The following is an 18,672-nucleotide window of genomic DNA, read 5'->3' as shown; positions in this document are numbered from 1 at the left end:
AACCACTTCTGCTATGAAAGGCGATTTAATCTACAAAAAGTAATGTAAAATGTTTAAATAAATTGCTTTGAATTCAAATCAACATCCAGTGTCATCCTATTATTTGTATAATGGCTATTTCCCCTGACATTTGTTACAAATTCTTTATTTTATTATATTGTATTATAATTTGTACTGCATATTTATACTTCACATTATTTGAAACAACTCTTGCTACTGTAGTGAACATACGTTCATACACCAATTTAGGGTCTGTAATCATTTGAGACAAACCTAATATTATTCTTAATACAACCTACAGTATGATATGATTTTTTTTGTTGGACCAGATATCTGATTTTTATTCAAAAGCTTTCAAAATGTGTATGTCATCACTTATCACAGGGGGTGATTTCTGTTATTAGAGAGGTCTCAGTGTATTATAAATATGTTATCTATCTGCTGAATCGATTAGCAACATACTGTCATATTACAAAAAAGAAATGAAGCTCCCTTAAAATAATGTTAAGCTACTGTAAATTGCTATCTAGCTTTTCTAAACTTGCAGTGTTTGTCTTTTTCAGTCTCTTAGTATCAGCTTAAAGAATCCAAACAATGCATTGAACTTCAAAATGAAACCTTTATTCATAGAAAACATCAGTTTGATCTTTAGAAAGGTGCTGAACAGAACAACAACAAAAACAAAAGTAAAGTTTGTAACGATTATAAAGGAACCGACTCCCATCGCCCAGCAATGTTTGGTCTCTATTTAGTTCTCACATGAACTGTAATTAAAATGTAAGGACTAAGACTGTCAAATACTCCCAGACTGCCTCTGTGTTGGAAGTGCCTGGTGTGTTTGAAGATTTAATTTGGAAGAAAACCAACATGTGTTAGGGTTCCTAACACGATGCCCTGAGGTACTAATTGTGATTGGAGGTCTGCTGGTTTGAAGATAAAACTAAAGGGGGTTCAAAGTGCTTTAAATGAGATAACCATATCTCCTCAATAAATGATTTTAAGGACATTTGGATCCAAGACTTCACACAACATTTAGCCCTTTTTATCACTGGAAGTCAACATTTTGTATAAATCGAAAGTATTTTTAAAAACCCACATAAACATGGACATCTTCTGTTATTTGTTTGTAGTGGTTGTGGACATGTTGGGCTAATCTCCTGCTTACATTTTAAAGTGTGTTTGTGTAGTGGTCTCCGATTCGTCCTCTTCACATGACGGGGTAGCTGGCGAGGTTGGCGATGCCACAGAGGTTATCGCGGTTTCGTGCCATCAAGATGTAGCCCTGCTTTCCCCAGGTATCGCTCCAGCTGTCAGGATAAAAAAAGAAAAGAAAGAAAATATGACGTTTAGAAGTGGAAGGAAAGACATATGAGAGTCGTAAACATCGCCAGTAGTCATTTCAGATCATCAGTTTGTCACCGACTCGGACGGACGACAGGAGGAATCAAATCAGCGCTAAGGAAAAATGGTTTCATTTTGGCGCCTTTCTGAGCCACCTGATGCCGTTGTGTCCCACCTGTTCTTCACGATCCAGAATTTCTTCCCATTGCTGTTCACTCCGAAGCCCACTGCCAGCACGGCGTGATTGACGTCGTCTTTGTTACAGTTGCGGTCGTAGTAAATTCCTGGGAACATGTCGGAGAGGAAGAGCAAAGAGGGATGAGAGGTGAGCTGGAAGGGCATCGGTGAAAATACATACATACATTAATCTCAAGTCGTAATGTTTCAAATGTCATGAAAGGGAATGCTGCTTAAGATCTGCATTCTTTTTCTGAAAAAGCCATTTAATGTATGTTTACTGTATACTAAGAAGTTAGTTATCTCGTAAATACAAATCTTTATTGGCAGTATCCACAATTTTCACTCTGGTTTAATATTTGTCGAGCCATCGTCTATCAAAAATACGTCTATCAATCAACACAACAGTCATGTTAGTCTTTTTTGGTCTCTGAATTGCATCATTTTGAAACCTGTCAGGGAGTGATGGAGGAAGAAGGAGCTGCTGCAGCGATCTGTTAGAGGACGAGCTGCAGGCGACCAGCTGCACACCTCCTCCATCCATCATCCATAACCCCATTTTCTAAAAACACACTTATTTAAAACAACACAAGGTAAAGCATTGTGATTCTTACACCATAACCTCTACATGTATAAAACACCATAACCTCTATATGTATACAGCACCATAACCTCTATGTGTATACAGCACCATAACCTCTATATGTATACGGCACCATAACCTCTATGTGTATACAGCACCATAACCTCTATGTGTATACAGCACCATAACCTCTATATGTATACAGCACCATAACCTCTATGTGTATACAGCACCATAACCTCTATGTGTATACGGCACCATAACCTCTATGTGTATACAGCACCATAACCTCTATGTGTATACGGCACCATAACCTCTATGTGTATACAGCACCATAACCTCTGTGTGTATACAGCACCATAACCTCTACATGTATACAGCACCATAACCTCTATGTGTATACAGCACCATAACCTCTATGTGTATACAGCACCATAACCTCTATATGTATACAGCACCATAACCTCTATGTGTATACAGCACCATAACCTCTATATGTATACAGCACCATAACCTCTATATGTATACAGCACCATAACCTCTATATGTATACAGCACCATAACCTCTGTGTGTATACAGCACCATAACCTCTATATGTATACAGCACCATAACCTCTGTGTGTATACAGCACCATAACCTCTATATGTATACAGCACCATAACCTCTGTGTGTATACAGCACCATAACCTCTATATGTATACAGCACCATAACCTCTGTGTGTATACAGCACCATAACCTCTATGTGTATACAGCACCATAACCTCTATATGTATACAGCACCATAACCTCTATGTGTATACAGCACCATAACCTCTATGTGTATAAAACACCATAACCTCTATGTGTATACAGCACCATGCCCCAGGGATGTCCAAACTTTTTTCACCGAGGGCCACATACAGAAAAACATGAAGACTTGGGGTCTTGAGGTACATTGCCTCATAAGTCAGCAAAATTAATCAAATGTATGTAAATTATGCTTAATACTTGAGCCTACACCCCAGCTCTCAACAGGGCTTCATTTATCTTGTTAGCAGCTGATTCCTTAAAACAAAAGCCTCAGATTGCTGGTCATAAGAGGAAATATGAATGGTTTATTTCAAGCGTGTTATGAAAATAAGTTATTGGGCTTTTTCCTTATCAACTTAGATTTTATAGAAAAAAATTTCAACTTTAATTGACTGAATTTCTTTGAGCTTCTTAACACATGAATATACTGTGTAACATCTGTTTTCGTCTATGTTTAATACAAGACAATCACAAGTTTCCTCTGTGGGCCATACTCCATTGTACTTTTTGAATTTGCTGAGGGCCGATTCAAAATGGCGGGCCGTAGTTTGGACGCCCCTGCCATAACCTCTATGTTTATAAAACAAAACAATGGTTGGATAATTGAAGGTCTGTTGACAGAAAATAGCTGTCAGAGCCGCTTACTGACCTCTCTGGTAGAACTGGAAGGTGCCGAGCCCGGCGTCGATGCCCACAGAGATGGGTCCGGCTTTAAAGAGAGCCACAGCCAGCGCCCGCTCATCGCCCACAGGAATCTCCTTATAACCTTTGATCTCAGCGACCATACCGGAGGAATTGTAGCGGCAAGGCTGGTCCTAAAGGCAAGACAAGGAGGAGGAAAAACCCAGAACATATTAGATTTAGATATCTGTGTTCTCGTTGGAAAAACATCAGTCAAATATAAATGTATTTTGGACTTTTGCAAGGTCAAATCAAGACATTTGATGGTAAAAAAATGTGGGAATCGTCCTCTGTTTTGTTGTGGAGAAGGAAGTACCGTAAATGTCGGACTGTAAGGCGTACCTGAATATAAGCCGCAGCAGCTAAATTGAATGATGTGTACATATATAAGCCGCACTGGACTATAAGCCGCAGGTGTTTTAATGTTTCATTACCATATGTAAGGGTTCGTGCACAGAGGGGATTGTCGGGAAAGAGATGGCTGTTTGAGGAAGCTCCCATTTATTAACATTTCAACAAACAAGTTGCATATTTGCATAACGTATTCAAGTGTTAGCATTTAGTGCAATAGTAGCTACAGAACATGTGCTGTGTAAACTGTACTGTATCACAAAGCGTTTCAGACACACAAACTTTTCAACTTTCAAACTTAAACGGTGCGCTCCCAGCGCACGTACCGGCAGTGATCTACAGCAGCGGTTTTCAACCAGCGGTACGGGGACAAACTGTCTCGCTCTCGTAATGTCTGTCTGTCTTGCTCTCGTTCTGTCTCTCGTACCACTCTCGGTTCCACTTTTACTTTTGCGCGCTACCTGTCTCACTCTTTTCCGGCCTCCAGCTTTTCCTGCTGGAGCCCGCCGCTTAAAGGTGGGGGGCGCGGAGCGGCCATAGAGCCCATAGAGTTAAAGGGGGTGGACTGTAACCTGTAAAATCCATAGATTTAGGAGGTCCCCTAGTGGCCGTTAGCTGTAAAAATCCATAGATTAGCCGCACCGTTATATAAGCCGCAGGGTCGAAAAATGGGAAAAAAGGCGCGGCTTATAGTCCGAAAATTACGGTAATTCGTTTTTTGGCAGCGTGTGCATCGTACCTTGTGACTGTACGGTCACATGCACACTTCACATGATGTGCCAGATCACAGGTCCATCGTTCAGTGGCCAAACAATGAGGAACCAGTTGTCTTTAATCATCAACAAGCCGCTGAACTTCCATATAGAAACAATAAGTGACTTAAGAGGAAACTATGTTTGCTCAGTGAGACAAAGGGAGAGTTTTGCTCTCATCATGTGGTGCATAGAGGTCAAAATGAAAAAGGGAATGATGGTTTTTGTTTTGTTCCTTGATTGCTAAACCAGCAGAGGAACTGTTGACCAGTTTGGTTTCAGTTTGTCTGGAGGATTTCCAAAAGTGGTCGTCATATAAAACCAGCATGCTGAAGGTAAACTTCAACCTTTGAGAAAATGAAGCTAGATTATCCCAAACTGTTTATTTGAAAGCACACAAATTATAAAGTACATCCGATTCATATAAATGTTGTTAAGCTGACTTGTTTAGCTAATTAATGTGTCTTTTACCAATTGAAGTAATTCACTTAAGTTGGTCCAGCTATTTCATTTTCATTTTTCTCGGTAAGATACAAAAATAAATACCATTCTCATGTGTGCACATTAAATACAAAGGTGTATAAAAACATGTATATATCTATATATACACAATCAGCAGACACCTCTCTTATTATTATTATTATTATTATTATTATAATTGTCTTACCTCTCCGACATACGGGTAGGCCTCCTCAGAGTCGATGCCTCCGTTATCCTCCACGTACGTGAAGGCGTTGGTCATGTATCCTCCTCCACAGCCAGAGTTCTCTTTGACGCAGTCCACCAGGTTTTGGGGACTCAGGTCTATCAGCTTCCCTGTGGTTTTGGCCAGCTGACCCTCGATGGCCCCGGCCGAGCTGAAGGCCCAGCAGGATCCACAGGAACCCTGTCCGGAGAGAATAGGAGAGGAGGGTTTGTTTTTGTTTGAATTGATCATTACAATATGCACAAAGTCCCCTGTTAGAGGTCACCTACAATATTAAGCAAAATCCACTTGTTCATGTCTTTCCTAATGAACACAGCATTTTAAAACGGTGTTAATATCTCATTAGCCTGAGGGGAAATCAGACTTAAATGACATGAAAATCAAACGCTTGTTTTCTGCAGTCCGTCCACTAGGGGGCAGACTGTGACAACTTTAATTCAAACAATGTTTCTGTTCTGGCAGCTCGAGTGATACATAACATTGTGTTTAATTTACTCAGCCCTTAATAGCGCTATGGAACTGCTGTCTCACTCTTTATCTCATGAAGTAGACACTCTTAAAATCACTATCTGACTATAAACTCTTGCCTGCATCATGGCTTCCAGTTTGAACACCTCTGCGTTTGACACCTCAAGGAAAACAAAAAGCTGTAATTAAAAACCTTGTGAATGTGTTTCCACATAATTTTACTGGAGGATGTTCTGAAAAGCTGCTTTTTGAAATGTGCTTGGAACAAACAGAACATCCAAACACAATGCAGTCATCTCGAGAGGAAGGGAGGAGGAAGCAGCAGAGGTGTTAGTATGCAGAGAGTGAAGCCAGTGTGCTGAATTATTCATGAAGGAGAGAAGAAGAGGAGCATCTCAATAAATCCTGTGTATAGCTGCAGTGTCACCTCCAACCACCAGAGGGCGACGACATCATAGACATTGTATTTACGCAGGTTATAATAATAATAATAATAATTTAAAAAAAGCCACGGTTAATTTATTTTGGCTATGAAACCAATAGTGTTTTTCAAATGCCTGAATTTGTGATTTATTATTATTATTTTTTATATTATTTGTGTATTTTTATAATTTAGATAAGATATTATTTATTGTTCCCAATTTGGGACATCTATCTTGTCCCATCAATATGTAGAAAATTAACAACAGTAAATGTATACATCTCAACAGTGTATCTAATAACTACTATATTCATATTATTATTGTTATTATTGTATTGATATTATAATAATTAATTTATATTTTTATTTATAATTAATTATACGGAACTGCTACCTCCGCGACCCGACCACAGATAAGCGGGAGAAGATGGATTAATTATATATTTTTAATTTCTCATATTTATTTATTTTTGAAGGATGATAATATTAATAATTTCCAGACGTATTGGTCCTTATTTGAATGAACTAAATATATTTCAATAACCAAGAACTTAAAACACTAAAACTAGGCCTCAAAGTCAATAAATCCAAATCAAAACAACATTATGAGGGTAAGAACAAAGTGAAAAATAAAATGAAATATTAACCCGGTGCTTCAGTTCACGGCTTCCTTAGATCACATCGCTCCGCTGCTAATCTGCCGCTAGCACAAAGAGCAGATGTACGCTATATTGTCAATCCATCCACTTCCTGTTCTGCTCACCCCTTGTTTACATAAATAATATCCGGCTGTCCCATCCACTCATAATGACTAATTACATGTAATAAGCCATTCTTGTGTTTGTGTGTCCATTAGCAGTAAGAACAGGCTGCAGGTCATGTGATCGCACACTAACCAAGATGGATTGCTTTGTTTACTTTTCACCAGGTTCTTTTCTGAGAGTCTCTATGGAGGAAGATTTGTTTTCACCACATACTAAACATCTCATTGTTTTTGAGGTCACAGGAGAGCCTCTGGAGAGTGCCTCTGCTCCAGATGTTGGAGGAGGTTTTTGTATCTTATTAGAGCTAAATAAAATGGGGTTTCACTGAACTCATCTGAAAGGTTTGTGTAAGCCAGAAGAATAAAAACACTGAAGATGAAGGCAGAACGTGTGGAGCTCCAATGTCCAACATATTTATAGATCTTTAACAATTTTGCATAATTGTTTTAACATGTTCTCCAATTGACATGCAGATGTGTCATATGTTGAGGTACATACTTGCTTAAAATGCGCACTGTATACTTTTATAATATATCACTAGCTGCCTTTGTTATTATTGCTTCTGTCTGCAACAACAGCCACATCTCCCCTCAGAAATCAACGAAGTCTTGTGTTTCTCCTGTTGCCTTAAAACAGCCTGAGGAAATCCGTCTTCTTGGTTTCCCACAAGTCCACAAAAAAACAACATCACTCAACTTCTATCTGTAGATTTCTATCTTGCTATTAATGAACTACTGAAGCAGTAATAAAACATATGTTCAATGACTTCCTCCACGGTTGGAAACGGGCTGATTCTCACAAACTATGACACTTTAATTAAAAGTTGAATCTGCTGTCATGTCCCGGTTTGTTTTCTGTGCTTACTGAGGTGTAACATTTTGATAATAGGATATCAGCTCTGGATCATGTTGGATGTTTTAGTTATGTACATCGCCATTGTTCCTGAAAGTTACATTTCTCAATAAACCAGGCGTGGCGGGTTTCTCCCACTTCTTTGGAAACGTATTAACTTTACCTTCACTTTTACAATGTGTTTAGGATTCAACAGAGCAAGAGTCAACATTTGCAACGTCATCGTAATCAAACTGCATCCATTGGTGAAGGCACTTCTGTTTCTGAATATTACGGCTCATGCTCACCCATTTCTCCTATTTAATGACTTTCTAAAAGCTACTTGAGGGAATGACACGGATGCGCATTTACCGAATCAACCCGTTTTCCTTCCTCCTTGAGCTCTAAAAAAACCAAAAGTATGGTTTATTAGAAAGGATTTCAAATGGTATGTTTAGTTTTTACTGTTCGAACGAAGGATTTAAAAATCCTAAAAGACAAAAAACGATAATGTTCCTTGCAGAGATGGGGTCGTTACTCAAAAAAAAAAAGTAATAATTACTTTACTTCGTTACTCTCTATGCGTTACTTTACTCGTTACTTTACTCGCAGGGCCGCCCCTCCCTCCCAGGCAGATCACGCAGACTGCGGAGGGTGCTTCACTCTGGATTCGGAGGTCCTCCTTAGCTATTAGCTTCAAGTTAGCATGTTGTCTTTGCAGGTGCTTGTTGAGGTTTGATGTTGTGTTTGCAGCAGTGGATAACAGCTTCTGGTCTGGACACAGTTTGAACCTCACCGTCACATTCCTGTCCTTCCTTCGGACGAACTCAAAATAATGGGCATGACTCAGCCATGTTTATGCACTGCATGTGGCAAGTCGCGCAAATGTAACGTAGAAATCCCACTTCTCTGTCAAAGGGAGAATCTAGTAATTCTGTATGTTAGTAGGCTAACTGTAGTGTGATTACTGATTTTATAAAAGTAACGAAGTAACGCATGTCGGGCAATGTTAGTAACTGTAGTGTGATTACTGAATTCTGTCCTTGTGGGTTTTTCTTTCTTTAACTTTTAAGCTTTAATGAACTGGATATTTGATAAGATGAGTCATTATTGAAACAGTTTGTGCAGCTGTAACTCCTGACCTGGTTCTTTACTGGAGTCACCATGCCCTTCTTGCGGTAGTCCAGAGATTTGGGGAGTTTTGGCAGCTTGTCGTCGAAAGCCATGGTGAAGCTGCGCTGGCCGTTGGTTGGAGGCGGCATCAGGCCGGTCATCTTCTCGTTCACTTCCTCTGACGTCTGCACACAGAGACACACAGTTTAGATTGTACATGAGGTTTCAGGGATCTATTTCACACTGTCATTCAGGAAAAAGTGCAACAGCAGGTAGATGTTCATATTGAAACACATAACAGGAAACAAAGAGTGCAAACTAGGAGTTACAGGTTGCACAACTCTTACAGTACATGCTATGAAACTTCCCTTAGTTCCAGAAATAGTCACGTGAGAAAGAAATGTTGTTGGAAAGGAAGAAGTTAAGAGAAGCAGAGACAATTTACTTTTAGGCTTTAGACAAGTGAAAGAAAAATAAATACATCAGGGAGCGGATTTGATTCGGCAGGGTGACGGAGGATGAAGTGTTTTTGCTCTTTCCGGATGTCCTCATTTGACACCAGAGGGGCAAAAAGTGCAATGAACAAAGCTACAAAAAAAAGTTAAAGAAGAAGCAGATGGATGCTAAGAAGAGGAAAAGAGGATTTAAAACAAGTGACAAAGAAACTACTGGATGTCTTTATGCTACTGTATACTACACCACTACATTTTAGAGGCACTTATCATACTTTTTTACAAAGGAGACCGGAGGAAACTTTGTGATTTTAGCTTTTGCAGAACATTTACATGCACCGAAACCTACATGACACACTACAGGAAAGGTAACACCCAAAAAGCATAATAGGGCCTCTTTAAGAAACATTTTAAAGTGGACCTATCATGCTATATTTGAATAATATATTGTAGGGCCATACCTATATAAAACATGTCTGTGAAGCTTTTTTTTCAAAATACCAAACAGATCATGCATTTTAGCCATGCCTCATTTCGCTCTATTTGCTGTATTCCAGCCCTGTTTTTGCAAAGGCTGATTCTGTGGCAAATGAGCTGCAGCTGACCACGCCCCCCTGCAAAGGAGGGGGCGTGGCACAAGCGTTATGTTACCATGCTGTTACCATGCTGTTACCATGCTGTTACCATGCCACGGCAACCTCTCATTCCCCTGATAGGTGGAGAGTTGCCCATATAGGCGGAGCTCCCTGTTTCTGACGTCAGAGATATTTCAAATCTGGATCAGTCTGTATCAGAGCCGTTACAGCCCCGTTTTTAGAGATTTGGGTATGGAGGAAAATAGAGGGGGTTGTGTTGTCTGACACTTGGTGAGTTCCCTGACACACGTACAAAAGTGCATTTTGCATGATAGGTCCCCTTTAAGTTCAGGAATTGTAGTTGTAATGGAGTAAAAGTTTCAACATTTGACACCAGAGGGGCGTAACTGTGCACAAAGCTTCACGGTTTTACAAAACAATGAAGTAAAAGAAGAAGCAGGGAAGGAAGGTGGGAAGAGCGACTCTGAAACTGATGCTTATATTTTACAATCTCATCATTTATGATGATCAGAATGCTCTCATCGCAGCTCAGTCTGCAGGCGGAGAGATCATTAACAGAACGAGTGAAAGCCATCTGGTATTTTCTTTCTTTTCACTTCCAGTCAGAAAGAAAATGCCTTTATACACACGGCCACCTGTTTCTGCACCAACGTGAATGGGCCATTCATCCAGAATCTGGGTGTGTAGTACATGTTCCTGTCTCTAATAAAAGAGCTCAAGCGCTGTCGGGTTTCATTCTGCTTTTCCCGCTGATGCATTGCTTGTTAAAGCCGGCATCTTGATGCAAACACAGCCATCAGTCATGACCCGCGCTGACACACACGTCACTGAAGACAGCTGATTTAAGGACAGCAAATCTCGTTTAGTTTCAGCTCGACGCTCTGCTGTATGCATCAGTGACGACAGCCTATAAAACCAAGGTGAGGGAAATATGAAGCTCTGACACTGCTTTCCCATGACTTTCACTACAAACAGGATTCTCACTATTGAATGCACTCAGTGAGATCGATTTTCACTTTACTACAGTTGCGGCTATAACTCAGACTGTGGGTCAACGCTGATTGATTTCTACAGCAGCAATGATTGGAGCATTGACAGGAAATGAATTGCCAACTATTTTTTAGAATGAAGTCATTTCTTCATTGAGTTCTTCTTCCAGCAAAACATGTGCTCGTTACAGACTTTTAAAAAGGGAGAGAAAACTCTTATCTCTTTAGTTAGCGGTGAAACAAATAAAGAAATAGATATGTGTGAGTGTCACTATGGGGTTAGCAAACTTAAAAATTCACTGTAAATTAACTAATCAATTGGTAATAAGAACAATTGTTTGATGAAGCCTTAAATGGTAAATGGACTGTACTTATATAGCGCTTTATCCAGTCTTTAAGACCCCTCAAAGCGCTTTACATATTACATGTCATTCACCCATTCACACCCATTCATACAGAGCAGTGTACCTTACTCTAGGAACCAACATTCACACACATTCACACACCGTTGGCCATGCCATCGTGAGCAACTCAGGGTTAAGTATCTTGCCCAAGGATACATCGACATGTTGACTGCATGGGCTGGGATCGAACCCACAACCTTCTGGTTGAAAGACGACCACACTCCCTCACAGCCACAGTCGCCCTTGTTGTTTTTTTCTGTCCAATAAGATCAGATCCTGAGGCATTTAAATGGCACAGTTGATATTTCTTTACTTCATTAACCTGAAATAACTGGCTGTTGTTGAAATCACAGCAGCTGAGCAGAGCCAGTGATATCACGGTGATGTTAAACGTAATAAATGAGTGGCTTGAATGGGAGAAATATGCTAGGGTTAGGGTTAGGGTAACTGAAACGGGATGAAAACTAGTTTGATAGAATGTGCAGTCATTTTATTCTTGTGTGCCATGCTATATCATTTGAATATCATGACATTCACTTTGTCAAATAATATATATACATATATATAGGGCCGCTCGATTATGGCAAAAATCATAATCTCGATTATTTGGGTCAATAAATGATATCACGATTATTAAAAACGATTATTCATTTACTTTGAAAACATAAATGTATTGAAAAAAAAAGTTTAACAGTATGTTTTTGACAGTTGATTACCCTGAACTTTAAGTATAATTAAACTGAAAAACCAATAAAATAAAAAAATAAATAAAAAATTAATGATTAATTAAACGATTAATTGAGCAGCCCTACCGTCTATGGTCAAAACCCGACAGAGAAGTGGCTATTAAATGTAAACACGGATTAAAACACCACAATGGCTTTGATGAAAAAGATTATTCATATACTCGTTTAGAAGTGAAGATATATTCATTCATTCTGAGCATGTCATTTTCGAGGCCTGAGGCTCAGGGCTGTTAAGACTCACCATGTCTCCCAGGTGGTTCATCCCCAGCTCGAAGGAGTGGATTCCCAGCGCTGCCTCCTGGTTATGGGCTTCGATCATCAGCATGTTCTTCTCCCAGATGGCCCGGCGGATCCCCTCCTCGCCCTGAGACAAACTGTGTCAGCTGTGTTCTCCAATTTCAGACAATTCAAGTTTTAATTTCTCGCCTACATTTGAGGAGAGCGTTAAAACTTTTAAATGCACTTTAATACAGGGGCATCTTCTCTTGCACTGTATGTATCGATGCTGCTATATTGTATTACCATGTTATAAATACTTGGGTATTCTACTCTTACTCTTGCACTTTTCTTGCATTTTATGTTTGCTGTGTTTGTAACTTTCATTCTCTTAATGTTTTATGTGAGGGACTGCGGATGGAAAGTAGCTCAAGGATAAATCCGGCATATTTACACTTGGCATATTTCATGTTTTAAGTGTTCATTTATGTGCAATGTCCCTGCCAAATAAACAAATACAATAACATATAAGTGGTGGAAAGTCCATGAACTCAAATAGACTTAATAATAATATTTGAAGTATAAATTTACTTGAGTTTTTTCTCTCTGTGCTACTTTATACTTCCACTCCCTTATATTTCAAATGGAAATATTGTGCTTTGTGTATGTATTTGACTGCTCAATGACATTCTGTAGGATTTTTCTTTGTAATGAACATTTTCAAAAATAAAGTGTTAAAAAAATAAAATAAACGTAGATTTTAAATGTATAAAAAAACGTTTAAAATATGATGTATTGATATAGATTAAATTAATGAACATTATATCTAATTACCTCAAACAATAAGCGGGTTGACAGATATTTATTTTTGCATAAATCTACAGATTTTTTGTATTTTTTGTGTACATGCTGTGATCCAGTTTCTCAATTGATTTAATAGTTGTTTATATACTTTTACCCCAAATACTTTAAATACATTTTCCTGATGACACTTAAACACTTACTTATTAAGTACCATTCTCAGTGCATCACTTTTAATGTATGGAGTATTTTAACAGTGTATTAGTACTGGTAACTTAAGGATTTAAATACTTCTTCCACCACTGATTATGACCTGAAATATGAAGTCACCAGTCATTATTTCTACCTGATGGTCTTCATAATGAGGTCAGATTCTTGAGTCACCTTCCCCATTCCTATAAGCTGCTTCCCTCCCTTTCTTCCTGCGTTAACTCCTGACAGCTCAAAGAATGTAATCACGGTAAATAGGGCAAATTTACAATTTAATTAGCAGTGAAAGGAGGCTTGTCTGTGTTACAGCCCCATTTCATTAATTAGCCCAATTAAAGCAGCGCACACTCACAGTGCCATCTCCCATGTAACAGTAAATGCAGCAACATATCTGTCCAGGTGAGTGGTCATTTCTGTTAAAATATTGCTTTAACCTTTACTTGTTATAAACATGTACATCTCACCAGCACTCTAAGTGTCCATTATGTGCTGTAAAAGAAAGTCATTTGCATTTCGTCCATCACAAAAAGGGAATAAGGTGCAGCTAAGTGCTATGGTGGCTAACTGAAAACACATGCTCTCCTTCGTATTCATGGTCATAACAACCATTAGCATAACTGTGATCATTATTTCTATCTCGATATATGTTCCGGTAATGAAAAATGCAAATGTTGCCGGGACACTTTGATTCTCTAACAGCTCGAGGAGGGCGAGAGGAACTGTTGGAGAAACACTTCGGTGTAATCGCCACAAAGAGAGGGTCTCTTCAGCTGACTACACAAGAATGTAAATAAAACATCATATAATGAACACACACACCAACACATGAATGCATGCATGAACACACAGATACACAACATACAACACACTTAGCTACTGTGCATGAAGCTAAGCACACACTGTACACACACCCACACACACACCCACACACACACACACACACACACACACCCACACACACACACTTAGCTACTGTGCATGAACCTAAGCACACACTGCACACACTGCACACACTGCACACACAGACACACACACTTAGCTACTGTGCATGAACCTAAGCACACACTGCACACACACACACACTGCACACACACACACACACACACACACACACACACACACACACACACACACACACACACACACACACACACACACACACACACACACACACACACACACACACACACACACACACACACACACACACACACACACACACACACACACACACACACACACACACACACACACACACACTCTGCAGCTGTGTGATGACCTATAGCCAGAGGTGAATAGCAGAGGGAAAGCAGATGCCCGTTGAGCGCTCAGGAAGTACATCTAGTCTGCTCTGGTCTAACACCGACTAACCTACGTTCTCTTACTTCCTTACGGCCAGAAGCTAGATTTGATCTTAGTTAATTATCAAGGTTTAACCAGGTAAATAAAGGCCTGGTTAAAGCTATTTTTAAGAAGCAAAGGTTTTGTTCTCATGTGTAAAAGCTACACTGAGTCCTTCTCCAGCATTGTAACATACACTATACTTATATCTGAAGAAGAATACATAAATAGTGCAAGTGACAACTGAAAGGCAGGAATACGCACACACGCATGTACACAATAGTATGAGATGAACATAAAGTAAAGTAGGAAGTCCTAAATCAAACCACGAGAAGCTGTGAGAAGTGAGTCGACACACTTTTAAAATATATTTTTCTTAATCACTTGCTGTGTATGAGGAAGATAAAGCCACTGTAAATGATCATCGTGCACATGCTTTACTTTTGCTTCTCTGTTTTATAACTCAATCTTTCTGGCCAGAACGAGGAAGTAGAGCAAGCAGCAAACTCACATTTCTGGTTTGATTTTCAGCAGAACTCAGCCTGTTGTGTTTTCAAGTCATCAGAGTTATTTAAAGAGACACATCTGTCAGCATTTAGTCTTGTTTGGACGGAGAGGATGCTTCTCTTGCATTCTCAGAAGTTATTGATGAAGGAATCTTTTCTTAATCACCATACTCGTCATTTTATTTTAATTCGGCATTTTTAAAAAGCCAATAGTTCTAGCAGAGCATAACACATCAAATAACCATTAACATAATAACAACAGGTTTAAGTAACATCTGTTCCACACTATTGATCAACTCTCATGTGACAGATTTGCACAACTTTACACAACGATATTTCTATCAAACTGAAGACGTATAAAAACTATTTGATGGTTACTTTTAGTGACAAAACCATTAGGATAAGAGAACGAGAAAGCAGCTGACACTTACAAAATAAACATTCTGGTAAACATGAAAAGAATTTCCCAGAATCTAAACTGTGTTGTACTTTTTGTCTCGAAAATATCCTAATATAAGCGTGACATCCTTTTTACTGTAACGCTAGTCTGAAGTTCCCCCTGTCCGTCCATGACTAAGCATTTCTTTATCAAACAAAAACAGCTTGATGCGATCGCTGAGGAATTTGCAGCTCTGAAGTTCTGATTTGTTTCTCAGCATTTTAACTTTTATGCTTTCAAGCTTTAAGGACAATTTAGTTTGGGCTGTTAATAAAGGACGAAGCTTCACCACGAAAGAACGCAGAGTCATTGAAGTATGCAGCTCATAAATAAACGCATGTCTCTGACCTTCCTTTTCTCTAACAAGCATGAAGTTGAGGCAAACCCAAGTCATGAGACTGTCCTCACCAGAAGAGATCATTGTGCATTTTCAGTGTTACACCGTACACAGTACCAACGAAGGACACTCACCAGGCCGTTGTATTCCCTCCTGTGTGTGCTCCTCCAGTCTTCCCATTGGCTGTCCAGAGAGGCTTCATCCAGGTGGCTCAGAGCGGAGGCCGCCAGCAGCAACACACACACACACTGCAACATCCTGCAACAACAGCACACACACAATGTTTTAAGACACATCACATCTGGGCTTGAATAAACACGAGACACTTTCTTTGTGAGAGTGGAAGGCGCGACAGGATTAAAAATGTACTTTGTGTGTGTATTTGGGCTCATTAGTAATAAGAGTAGTTCATCAACTTACAAGGAATCGGTTAATACATGATAATCAATTTAACTCTAAATGAAAGAAGTGATTTAAGGGAATGAAATGTAATGGAAAAAAACTACATGAGAGTTAGAATCATATCTGTGTGGGTGAGGTATACAACACAAAACATGACAATTAATGTACTCATGATAAGTAGACTATAACTATACACTATAAGTTGATGTTCTTGTTCTTCTGATGTTTTTACTGTTTTATAGTCTTAACTGTATTTTTATTTTTGACGTATGCCCTGTGACAATATCATTTCTTGAGAATAAAAAAAACTGCATGGGTTTCTGCACTGATGTCAATGTCACATGCCTAATGTACTATCTAGGAATAGAAACCTGTTCCTTTTTATTTTCTAGGAAACCCTCGAGCAGCTGACATTAGAGATAAAACCTGCTTCCTGTCCAGAGGTCAGAGGTAGAAAAACAGAAATCTGCTGATGTGAGAGCTTTTTCTAGTCTGGGGATAACCGCTGAATATTTGTGCTTTGTAGGCAAATTGTGTTGAAAAATGGTTTGGGGTATGAGGACTCGTTCAACATACGTTTTAGGAAATGTAAAAGGTGTGTTTACTTAATTACGGACGGTCTGGAAAACATGCATAACATCAACGGCTATTATTAAGTCGAAAATATTGTCATTTACACAATTAACGGTCACCCATATGCATAATTAAAATATGACTTTTGTGTGATTGGATAATCGGGAGCCCAGGGTTTCCTTTTGTCTTTTCGAGCTTACTTTGTTAGACAACGACAATTGTTTCTTCAATATTGACATTGTCTGCTGTCTAATTGTCAAATCAGCTATTTAAAAAAGTGGTGGGGAGATGTCCTCAGTGTAAATTACATCATATGTTTAAAGACAATGTGTGTCAGGAGCTGCATACCAATGAGTACCAGCCACTACGTAAAGAATAAAACTAAATACGTAAAGTTCTTCTTGTTAAAAAAGTTTGCTTCCTGTCTCTTTAAGGATTTTCTCAATGCATTTTAAATCACCGCAGTCTGAATTTCCGTCACCTAGCTTTGCTTCCCTCTTTTTTCTTCCCATCTGTGATTTATCAGTGTCTCTTTTGTTCTTGTTTTATCACCTCCTGCTTCTAGTCTGCATTTGAGTTCACCGCTTCCATCGACCTGTCGAGGTTAACCAAACTAAAGGCAGAAAGTAAACATTATGTCTTTAACGCTCAGGCTGCTGTGCGCTGTCTGCTTCCTACACACATTGATTGTGTCTGCAGTCTGACTTCCCCCCGTGTGGTCTGATGGGATGCCAGGATTTAAATAGTAAGGTTTCATGATCTATGCAAATCATTTACAGTTAATCTTAAAGCAAACATGCACTCTGTTGATGTATTAGTCATTAGAGTTATCTTAACGGCTTCACAAATGAATTCATATACTTCACACAAAGAATCACTTGTTTTAAATGGTGACATAACAGCTCGCAGTTAAGGCTGCAGCTCTGATTCACACTATGAGTTTTTTAAGGAGTAACTGGGTCAGACATCATTCTCTAATCCTAATCCTATTAACACTGATTACTTTCTTATAGCTGGCAAACATACTTATGAATTTATACGAGCAGAAAGGAAGGCATCTAAGAGTCTTTAGTGGGAAATTAGTTCCTGTAATAAAGATTATTCTCTAATTCAGTTCAGTTCAGTTACACAAAAGTTCGTTTAGTTTAGCGCAAAACATTCCTCAGTTTGAATGCCTTTGAAAATTGTTTTTACAAACCTTAAAACTAATCCTGCACAAGAGAAAGATAGCAGGAAACTGAAAGCATTACTTAAGAAACTTTACCTTAAGTCCAAAAGTCAGAGAGTTTGTCGAAGTTCAGTGAGTGTGAGCCCGTCTTCTTCTACTGCTAAAGTGTCAGTGTGTGAGTTTATATCGGCTGGGTTTTGGGGAACTTCAACGGGAGCTCCAGATCTGGGGAGGAGTTTCTTTTGTTTTCCAGGAAGGAGACTACATCTGGTTTCATTCAAATATGCAAAATATCCCTAAAACAGATGATGTCAGGTGTCGAATTACACACTCGTGCCTGAACAACTTCACAGAGGCGCACTGCTGCATTCTGGGACACTGCTTTAACAATGAAGAAGGCTCTTGGATTTTTTACAAAGATGAACTTTTATTCTTTTCCTTACCTCAAACATAACGTGTATTATTTACCTAAGAGGCAGTCATTTACTAAAATATCAAAAATCTGAGGTGCT

At 39.0% G+C, this 18,672-nt stretch overlaps 1 protein-coding gene across 1 annotated transcript; it reads right to left on the bottom strand.

Annotated features, from left to right (window-relative positions):
* Positions 1–599: 599 nt before the first annotated feature.
* Positions 600–18,401, bottom strand: ctsk (cathepsin K). Its single transcript, XM_079640003.1, has 8 exons — positions 18,257–18,401; positions 16,152–16,275; positions 12,409–12,531; positions 9,010–9,165; positions 5,345–5,563; positions 3,543–3,708; positions 1,517–1,625; positions 600–1,307 (listed from the first exon to the last, which is right to left on the bottom strand). Exons 2-8 carry the CDS (start codon positions 16,272–16,274, stop codon positions 1,208–1,210), a joined length of 996 nt encoding a protein of 331 aa, XP_079496129.1. The 5' UTR covers position 16,275; positions 18,257–18,401; the 3' UTR covers positions 600–1,207.
* Positions 18,402–18,672: the final 271 nt, after the last annotated feature.

The sequence above is a fragment of the Notothenia rossii genome (genome assembly GCF_949606895.1).
Source record: "Notothenia rossii genome assembly, chromosome: 7".
In the NCBI taxonomy this organism is placed as follows: domain Eukaryota; kingdom Metazoa; phylum Chordata; class Actinopteri; order Perciformes; family Nototheniidae; genus Notothenia; species Notothenia rossii.
Note: the sequence above shows the minus strand (reverse complement) of the source record. Positions and strands in the feature narration are given on the sequence as shown.